This window comes from Phoca vitulina, unplaced genomic scaffold, assembly GCF_004348235.1.
Source record: "Phoca vitulina isolate PV1807 unplaced genomic scaffold, GSC_HSeal_1.0 scaffold16, whole genome shotgun sequence".
NCBI lineage: Eukaryota > Metazoa > Chordata > Mammalia > Carnivora > Phocidae > Phoca > Phoca vitulina.
The window spans coordinates 21423806-21434217 of record NW_022589719.1 but is presented as its reverse complement, the minus strand read 5'-3'; the positions used below and the strand labels follow the sequence as shown (position 1 = coordinate 21434217).

Here is a 10412-nt window from a genome sequence, read left to right as displayed (position 1 = left end):
TCAAGGAGATACACACTCACGTACATACACACATATATACACACATGTGTAGAGTGAACAGCATTGGATGATAGCAATAGTGTGTCTCTCCAGAGCAAAGGGTAGGTTTATTACTCAATATAATAAAGATAATGTCTCCTTTGGGGCCAGAGTTCAGGCAAGCTTACTGCTCACCATAAAAGAATCTTGTTCCTTAAGCTTGGGTTTGCTCTTCTGCAGGACACCCCACGGCAGGTGCAGTCATCAGCGGGTCCTCCTCACTTTTCCCTGCAGTAATCAGGGCTTGGGGAACCAAAAGCTGATACTCTGATTCCTCCTACTGTTGTGAGTAATAATTCTCCGACCCAGAATTCTCATGCCTTCTGCCAGCATCCATGAAATCTGTTTGTACGTAGGGTAAAATCTCAGAGCCTTCAAAGTTCTTGATAGATACAAGATACAAAAATTGTTTCACACTAGCAAAAAACAATTAGAAAATGAAGTTAACAATACCTTTAGCAAAACATGAAAAGCATAGTATATGGATAAACTTAACAAGATGTGTGTAGGACGAAATGTGTGCTCTGAAAGCCATAAAGACCTTGCTGAGTGAAATTAAAGACCTAAATAAATGGAAGGAGATTCCATGCTCATGGATAGGGAGATATTAAGTTTTCTCCACTCAACCATTCAAATCTTGACGGGAATGGAATACAAAAGAGTCTATCCCTTCCATGGAAGGCACCATCCCTTTCAACCGAGGGCAGTGTCCTGATGAGACTATTAGGCCCCATTACAGAGATCCCAAGAGCACCTCTGCCTCTCATCTTTCACATCTGCATCTTCTCTCTGGTCCCATGAGCTCCCTCATTCATCCAGTGAATTCCCGCTCTGTGTCTGTTACCCTATTAGTCAACTTCTAACGAACACTGTCTGGTATAAAACAAAACAAAACAAAACAAAACAAAACAAAACACCTAAAGAATCAGGATTTGCTGGAATACTGCTTTTGTTGATTAAAAAAGAAAAGAAAAAGATTGTCATTGAAGAACAAGAACCACCAAATCTGGACCCAAGAGAGAGGATGGTCACAAAGCCAAGTGACTGACCAAAGCCATCAGTTGGTGCTAAAAGCTCTTTTGTCATCTATAAAATGTGGTCTGTGCCAGGCCCACATCATAGCCTCAGTCCTCCGACTGAAGTGCAGATATGCAAGAGCTTTACAGAGAAACTCCCAGGTGGTGTGATTTGAACGGCTGAAAACACTAGAGATGAACATGGAAGACCTCAGGCTTATCACTAGAGATTCATTTTAAAAGCCTTTTGAGGGGCGCCTGGGAGGCTCAGTTGGTTAAGCATCTGCCTTCAGCTCAGGTCATGATCTTGGGTCTTGGGATTGAGCCCCATGTCATGCTCCCTGCTTGGTGGGGAGTCTGCTTCTCCCTCTTCCCCTGCCCCTCCCCGCGCTTGTGCGCTCACGCGCTCTCTCTCAAAATACTTAAAAAAAATTTTTTTTTTAATTAATAAAAGCCTTTTGAAAAGGCGCAAAGAACTCCTATTTGGAAGAAGGAACATCTGGCATTACACCCTTACCCTGCACTGCAGCCACACATGAGCAAGGTGGGTGTGATCTTGTGGGATACGATGTCCCATAGGATCCTGACATCTAGAATGTGCTTTGTCAATTAGGGATCACTTTTTTCCTTCCTTTTTCACCTTCCCTGGACAGTATTCTTCACATACAATTTGCCTTAGAATTTAAAAGAAACCCACACCCCCCAAAAAAAAATCTCCCAGAGGTGATACAAAGAATGTACAAAAGAAAATAAGCCTAGAATTTAAGAGAACATGAAATTTATTAGATGCGGACTACAAAAATAAAACCATAAAATCGGGACCCAGCAAGCCCCCACCCCAACCCCCATAAAAACACTTCATGTACACATACATGGCTAGCAAAGACTAAAAAGATGCAAAGCTTCCAAAGCGACAGATGCTCAGCTCGAGAAGGTTGATGACTGGGTCAGAGGAGCCCATTCCCGGAGGGGCCCACTGTTGGTTCAGTTACAACACCAGGCCCAAACCCCAGGCTTCTGGCCCAGAGGCTGACGTCAGGGAGTCCCTGAGCACGTGACTGGCTGCAGCCGCTGGGTGGGAGGCAGACCTCTTACTCTCTCTGTGCACTCTCCAGTTGCTTCACTCTCAGATCCCTCTTCTGCTCCTCCAGCACCTGGTAGAACCGATATATGGCTAGAGGGTCCAAACAGGGACAGAGAAATGAAGATTTAGTGGGTTTGTGGGTGGGCCCTAGACATCCCCAGAGCCTGGCAGACCACCACAGAGCCCCTCGCTCAGGGATGCTGACGTTCAGTCCTCCCTTCTTTGGGATGGATTTCCAAGTCTACCTGCTCTCATGAAGCTTCACTATCCCAGCATCTGCCTGCCAGACACCTTCAGCTCTCATATCAAATCCCGTAACTTGGCTCATGGCCTTGGCCTCATCAGGTTTTCTATCTGCCTCTATTTGCTCAGTCCATTCTCCAAAAGGTATTTCTGTGACATAAATGTTCTCGTTAACGGGTCTATTCCCAGAGGGAGAACAGTATCTGGCACGTGGTGAGACGCAATAGAAAATTGGCAAAATGAAGGTCAGATTCTCCAAAACCTTCAGAGGAGACTCTGAACTCCGCAGTGTAATGTACAGGGACCCCCACGGCCCTACCGGCCTCTCTCCCCTGCCGTACCGCTAGCCCCAAAGGGCAGCGTACCACTCTTCTTAGTGCACAGTCCCAATGCCCTGCTCCAGGCAGCCACAGAACAGATACCCAAAGGGTGCGGTGTTCTTCGCGGGCCTATCTATGGGTTCCTGTTTGCAAAGGAGCTCGAGGACGTGGAGGTAGAAACAGAGGTCATAGCAGGGCTGGCGCTACCGGCTGCTGAAGGCCAAAAACAAGAGAAGATCCAGGAACTGGGCGACAGAGGAGTTGACAGGGCATCTTTGAAGGAGGCCAGGATCGGGAGGTCGGGACCACTCACCTTGTTTTAGCCGGAGGGGCCTATCCGCAAAGACCATGCGGAACCAGCCAGCCTCCTTACACATGTAGGTCTTGCCTCGGGACAAGATGAGCTTGTTATCCAGGAAGCGGCGACAGAGCAGCAGCTCTTCCTCAAAGGTGCACGGATCCAGGTACTAGAGAAGGCCGAAGGACAGGGCTGAGCCAAAGACGCATCAGGCAGGGCTGCCCAAGAATACCACACCTCATTCCCAGAGCTCACCACTTTCAAGTTGATCCAGATGTAGAGGCCAGAGCCACGGTTGAGAAAAGGGATCCCCAATGCCTTCAACTTCTTAGTGATGTATCTGTGAGCTCTCTGCAGCCGGGAGTGGTAAGTGGGCAGGTACACTCCGTCAATCCACTCTGGACGGGTCGGGGGAAGATAGCCGTCACGGGTCTGGTGGCAGAGATCTGCAGCCTTATCAAAGGCTCCCTCCCTGGGCTTTGTACCAGCTCTTTCTATCCAAGCTGGGCTCTGTGTTATATCTGGGCTGACAGTAGCCATACCCAGCACACCTTCTCAATAGTCCAGTAGTAATGTTCTGATACAAAGAGTCGGGGTGCCCCTGAAGTGGGACAGATGCTGCTGTTGCCAACTGGGCAGATACTCAGAGCCTCACACAGTGGACTTCGAGAAACCTAGATATGCTTGGGGAGGCCCTTAGCCCAGGTGTTCTTAGCACTGGCAGCACATTAGAACCACTTGGGGAGCTTTTTAAAAGTCCCGATGCCCAGGTTATACCTCCAGATCATCTAAACGAGAATCTTTGGGGATAGAGCCCATGTATCAGTATTAAGCTCCCCAGATAATTCCCATGTGTCCAAGGTGGAGAACTCGTGTCCAAAGGGCTAAGAACCTGGTTTCTGCCACATATCAGAGGGCCTGGCACCATGCACGGAGCCATCTGGTTGGATTTCTCCTATCGACCCCTTTCCCCCTGCCAAAGCTGAAAGCAAATTGTTTCTAAACCAGATTATCAAATTACATTAATTTGTATCATTATATCCCAGCTTTTAATTTAAATCCTCCAGCCTGGCATCTGCCCTGTTATAGGGAATTAAAGAAGGGGGGCCTTATCTAAGTTTGGGCGATGGCATTAAATAGAGGGGGTTGGGGGAGGTCTCCTCTAAAGCCAGGATTCACTTGTGATCCATGGAGGAAACTGAATGCAGGTGCCATAGATCTAGCCACACCCACTTGCCCAAATGGCAGCTCTCCTTCGGCCACCTTGGAAGATGAAGTCAAGTCCTATTCAAGGAGTCGTGGCATTTTTGGGTCATCTTTGCCTAAAGCAAGCCGGGCATTGGGGAGGGAAAACTGACCTTTGCATAAAGACTGGTTTCTGTCTTTCAAGCCTTAGAGAACAATCTGCCTTTCCAGGCACAGCACGAGCTCCCGAACATGAAAGCCCATCTGTGTTTCCGGCCAGCAGCCACGTCTTGTCTCTGCCTACTGCGCGAGCTGAGCTACAGCCTGCGTGCCTTCAAACCTCCTGTCCTGCCTCCAATAAACCCAAGACCGCGAACAGGGTCTCAGTGGATTAGAGGTATGTCGGGGGCCCAAGCAGACCCAGGGACTCCCCCATGGCCATGAGGCCTAGCCACGATCCCAGCCCGGGATGGGACTCGCTGCCTACCTCGGTCCCGAAGCAGCCGGCACAGCTTGTACTGGGCGATGCCAGAGACACTGTGGAGATAGCCAAAAGAGCTCACAGCAGAGGCCACCTCCTTGTTGTGCGTGTCAAGAACACCAAAGCGGAAGCCAGAGATGCCGAAATCCTAGAGGAAAAGAAGTAGGGGGAGGAATACCTGGTTTGCCCGCCTCCTGGCCCCCTTTCCTTTCCTACCCAAATACAGGAAGCTGGGGCTTACCTTACTGGTGCCCCAGACCACATGGGTCCTGTTGGGGTCAGGCAAACTGGAGAGGAGACAGTACAATCAAGGTTATAAAGACATATTGAAAGGATGAAAACTTGGGGTCAATGAGGGCAAGAGAGGAAAACGGACTTGAGGTCATTCCTAGACATAAGAGCCTATGGGGCCCAAAGTTCAAGAAACAGTTGCCCCAGTTAACAGCCAGGGCGTCAGCAAAAGGTATCCTTGTGGAACTAGATGGGACAGCTCCCGAGTGCCCACCGAATGAAGCCCAGGCCCCTCAGCCTGGCTCAGAGCCTCCCTGCAGCTGGTCCAAAGCCACCTTCTTGGCAATCAGCTCTTCACACACGTGGGCCACCCACCGTTTCTAAAATGTGCTCACCTATTTCTAACTGCCCCACTTCGGATAAAGCTGTTCCTTCTGCCCAGCATGGCCTTGCCTTGCTTTGGCTGCTGGGATCGTATCTTAGGGCCACATGCTACCCTTAAGAAAGTTCTGCCCTATTTCTCTTCTTTCCCTATGCACTACTTATAAAGAAGTTCCTACCCTGACCTTCTGTGGGGCTCTATGTAGACGTGGGACAGTGCACTTTCTACCTTGCCTTCAAGTTATCTCATGTACAAAACAGCATTACAAAAAGACACGTGGGAGGAAAGAGGATGCTTTGCTCATTTTCACACTCCCGGTGGCACTTGGCCCCAGTTCCTAGCACGTAGCCAATTAAGTTTATGGCCCATGAATACACCCTGCAAAAGCAGGAACCTCATGGCTTGCATTCCAAACTCCAACTGAGGCCAACAAACTCACCTTTCCATGCTCAGAATGCTGTGGAATGTGATGGATTCATCAAACACAGACAGCATATAAATCTCATCTATAATCACATGTAGGTTGTACCTGCAAGTTGGGCAAAAGAGGGAGAATATTATCTAGGTTCTCTCTCATCTCAACTCCCTTTCTTTCTTGGGCTTCTCTGGATACAGTTCAGATACTCTTACTGCTCTGGCGGCCCATCCAACCCTTCCAAGGGGCATGGTAAGGCAGAAGGGGCATACACCTTAGACCTGGCTTGGGGGTAGGAAGGAATAGGACCCAAAGGCACTCAACAGAACATCTAACCCTTCGGCCATCAAGCAGAGACCAGTGCAATGGGGAGGGCTGCGTGTCCCAAAGAGTTTTATATCTGGTACAGTCAGGAGCTCCCACCCAGGGTCCAGATTGAATAGTGGCATTAAGTGGGCTAAGTGCTAATGCAGGTCATCGTGTTTTTTCTCCCAACAGCCCTCTGAAGCAGTGCTGGTATCTCCATTTTATGGATGAAGAAACCGTTTCTGAGACAAAGTTAGTTTCCTCAATTAGCAAGTGCTCGAGCTGGGATCTGAACCCAGTTCTGTCAAATTCCAGCCCACACACTTCCAGCGTTCTTCCTCTTGTCCTCATGCTCTGCCATGAATTGGTCTGGATTAGAGTTATGAAATTTGGATAAGTGTGATTCTTCTAGAAAATGGGGAGGTTAGCACCCCCTATTGAATAGGGCTATTTCAAGACTCCAGAGATAACTGATGTTAACATGTCCGTGGGAGTGGGACATAAGGGTTCTCTGGGGACACATCTTCACCCCACAAGGTCTGAGAGTTTGGCTGCCTCGGTACCTCAGGCCAAGTAGTTGGGAAACGGATGCTGGGAGAAAGTGGTTACATGACAAGAAGAGGAAAAGCAAAAAAACCAGATCACAATTGTTATGTAGGTGTCTGTACCTGGGCCAAAAAAAAAAAGGCAAAATGGCAAAAAACGTTCAGTTGAAGCATGTGGGTGCATTTTTTTTACTTCAATTTCAGTGAGTTGTACATAGCTTTGCAAAGTATACTATGCAATAAAAATACTGGGGTAAATGACATCTGGTTCTGACTTCTAGGAACCTTGTTCAGGGACTTCGTGTAGTCTCAAGGGGTGAAACACCTACGTCTTGGCAAATTCCAGGTATTCTTTCAGTGAATCTCGGGAGTAGACATCCCCCAGAGGATTCTGAGGGTTGATTAGCACGAGACCTCTGACCTTTTTCCCCTAAAAAAAAAAAAAAAAAACCAAATTAAACAAAACCCCCCCAAAACATCACTGAGGTGAACATAATAGGTCCCTCACGTCTACCTCAAGTTCAGCCAAAGGTCAAGTCAGGATACCCAGTTTTGGACACATCCCCCCCACCCCCGAGGCCTTTAGTTGGGGTCTCAGCAACTTAGGTAGGATCTGGAACACTCAGCTCTCTTAGCGCCCACAGAGGGGGAGCAGGAGGAGCTCTGGGGGCTGCCCCCAGAGACAGGGGCTCAGGGCTCCTAGGCGGACACGCCCCTGGGACACTGCCCCTTCCAAAGGAGCCCACAACACCTTGGTGAGAACACTGTCCCGGATCTCCGGACCCAGCCCCTCTCAGGGGCAGCAGTGCCCACCCCGAAGACATGGGTCCCTCCTTACTGTAAGCTTCGCCTCAAGCAGAGCTTGCTCTAGCTTGTCCACAGTGAGCTCCAACAGGCGGGGGTTCGCGTCCCTGCTCTGGAGTCAAACACTCTGCCTGAGCACCGCCTACCTGGAAGCTTCTAAGCCCTGGTCCCTTGCTCCTCTACACATCGCCCAACGCCTCACACCCAGGCCTGCAGTCCCACACGCCCTCCTTGCCCTAATTTCCCCATCCTCCCCCCACCATCACTTATATGGGAGGAGAACGAGGTCCCCTACCCCTTCCAAATGCCCTTAGGACGGTCCACTGTCTGGGGGGGAAGGGGCCCCATTCTGACCTCACTGTCGAGGTGGACGAGAATCAGCTCAACTTTCGAATACAGGTGGGAACTAAAGACGAAGCCGCCATAGAAGGGGGTGGGGGTCAGCAAGGCCTCTGGAAGCACAGGGAGAAAACATTGTCAGTCGGGGCGGGGGGGACAGGGCGTCTCAGTCGGAACCTGCCAGCCATGCCCCCCCACAGACAAGTAGCAACACTACAGACAGAGAAGGTTAGTTTGGCAATCCCTCCTACTTGGGGCTTAATTTTTGGCCTCAGGCTCTATAAAAGTTACATTCTTATAAACGTTATGTGGGGAAACACTAGAGAAGGGGAAGAATATTGCTAGGAATGGCTCCAAATTGAGGTTACAAACCCAAACGGGCTTGCTAGCGGGTAGAGCGCGTCATCCAGCAGGTCTCACCAGCTCCTGTCCAAACATTAGAAGCTGAGGTCCGTGCCAAGAGAGGGCACTCATCTCTCTGCATGGCCCAGGCTACCTGCACCTGGTGAGCTCCTGGGTTCTTTCCTTCCCCTTCCTTTGGCCTCATGGATGAGTTAACCAAGCACCTACTCCTCTGAGTGAAACTGGCCATCTGGGTAACTTCCTTCTATGGAGCGAGAGCTCATTAAGACCGGAGACTCTTGTTTGGGTGTTGTTAGGAGGGAGACTGAGAACAGATCCCTCGGCCTTATTTGATCTAGAACTAATTTGCCTTTGGGGGGTGGGCAGAGGAGGAAACAGGAGTTAGGAAATCTAACTGCTCTAAGCTAATTTACCAGGGCTCTCTGTACTGATGTTGAGTCCAGAAGCCCAGCTAATAATATAATGAGTTGGCTCCAATTGTCACTCTTTCTGAGGCATACCTCCTTGAGGCATGTCCCATGTTTTCCTTCCATATTAAATGGGGACCCAAATCTGTCACTCCTATGGAAATAGTACAAAGATGTTCTAATCAGGGTAGAAGTTCCAGCACTTTAGGGGAAAGGCCTCTGAGTCAAGATATTCTTCTTCCCTAAGGACCAGTGCCCACGAGCTGCTCTTTTCCTGAGGGAAAGCAGAGCCCACTGATTTACCACCTGGATCACACAGAACCATGGCCAGTGTGGAGAATACAGAGGAGCAGCCATTTAGAACAACTACCTGAAGATGCACAGAAGGCAGAAGTCAAAAACCAATCCCCATGTAAGAAGGTCTAGCCTCTTTGTCTCCCTCCCCCTAGGAGGGACAGGCACCAGGAACCTCCTCTTCTGTGACCCATCGGCCTTGGCTCTGCCCTGGCCCTAAGGTCTCTGCTGGTTCTAGAAAATGCAGCGAGTCCCCCAAGAATACAGTCCTCTACCAGGGTGGCAGTGAGGCTTGGAAACGGACTCACATTTTCTGGATCGAGCTGAGCAGGTACCTTGCAGTAGTAGGTCAGGAACCGGGCCACCTCTTCCCGCAGGCTGTGGGTAGACCCAGAGAGACTGTGTGGTGCCCAGGCCCAGGGACCTTTCCTTATTCAAGGTCTAGCCTATGGTCTTTTCCAAAGAGCAAGGCATCCAACCTCATGTCACAGGGCTACTGGCTGACGCCATCAACTCTCCAGGTGATGCAGACAATAGGTGTGAGAGTTTGGATGAGAACTCAGGCCTTCTGAATACAGGGCAGTGCTATTTCTACTACACCGGGCTCCCTCCTGAGGTGGTTTCACTCTAGACATTTTCTAGAAGTTGTTACCCAGAGAAATAGGGAGGTAGCCAAGCAAGAATCTGGTGCCGGGGGTCCTTCCCTCCCTGAGAATAGGTGTCTGGGGGCCACGAGACTTTAGATCTGGAAATTACTTACAATGGTTGCCCTGACCAATCAGGATACTGCAGCAGGACATCCTCAGTGAAGTTCATATCACTCTGACTCAACTGTTGACAAACAGAGCATGAGGACAGCCAGACCAGGGAAGACCAACCTGCCTCATCCTACTGCTAGGATGCGTATGGGTGTTTGCCCTACAACCCAGGGCCTTATGGAAGAAGAATAGGGAAACATGCCACATGCCCCTTCATGAATGGAGCCCCCAATCTCCTTGTCATAGGTTACATAAAGAGAATTCACTGAGGAGTGTTGGATGACCTCCACAACCCTACACTTGGGCCAGAGTCTCCCTTGGCAGCCTACCCACCATATACCCATCCAGAGCACACCCCTAAACACAGCAAGCCAGGAGGTCAGATGTGTTATTCGAGAAGCTGTTTCCCCACTCCCTTCCCTAAACTCCTAAGTCCCATTCCTGTATCTACCACATGCTAAGAAACAGTCTAGGGGGACTGGACCCGATGGTGGGTCCCAGCATGGCCCAAGACTTGGCTTACCCTTTCAGTCATCAGATCAAGGCAGAGCTTATTCTCACTGATGCCAAGGTTAATGAAGCCCTGGAGATGGAAGGAATCGATCAGTCCACTTGCCCTGCCCTCTAGGGACCTCCTTAAACATTCCAGTAAGGACTCATCTTAGATTATTTCAAATGGAAATCTCACTGCCCCACGAGGCAGTTCACTCCATGTCTAACAGCTTCAAGTGTTAGAAAAGTTGCCATTGATTCAAAAATCGTACAGCTTGCAATTTCCCCCTTTAGAGCTACCCAGTACTTCTATCCCTGAGAGCAGGCACTGAGTTCCTACTATGTGCCAGGCCCTAGACTCAGTGCCTCATGCAGTGGCCTTACTTCTCATAACTCCTGAGAAAAAGGTT

The 10412-nt window shown here is 49.7% G+C and overlaps 1 protein-coding gene across 1 annotated transcript in view; it reads right to left on the bottom strand.

Moving 5' to 3' along the window:
• Positions 1-1905: 1905 nt before the first annotated feature.
• Positions 1906-10412, bottom strand: part of ACCSL (1-aminocyclopropane-1-carboxylate synthase homolog (inactive) like) — a 131280-nt gene continuing 122773 nt past the window's right edge. Inside the window, exons 3-14 of the mRNA XM_032413953.1 lie at positions 10034-10093; positions 9513-9583; positions 9061-9130; positions 8762-8828; positions 7704-7801; positions 6875-6975; positions 5719-5808; positions 4908-4953; positions 4673-4814; positions 3256-3398; positions 3016-3169; positions 1906-2229 (exon numbers count right to left, since the gene is read on the bottom strand). Coding sequence (XP_032269844.1) covers positions 2147-2229; positions 3016-3169; positions 3256-3398; positions 4673-4814; positions 4908-4953; positions 5719-5808; positions 6875-6975; positions 7704-7801; positions 8762-8828; positions 9061-9130; positions 9513-9583; positions 10034-10093 — 1125 coding nt within the window. The 3' untranslated portion in view covers positions 1906-2146. The remainder of the gene's footprint in view (positions 2230-3015; positions 3170-3255; positions 3399-4672; positions 4815-4907; positions 4954-5718; positions 5809-6874; positions 6976-7703; positions 7802-8761; positions 8829-9060; positions 9131-9512; positions 9584-10033; positions 10094-10412) is intronic.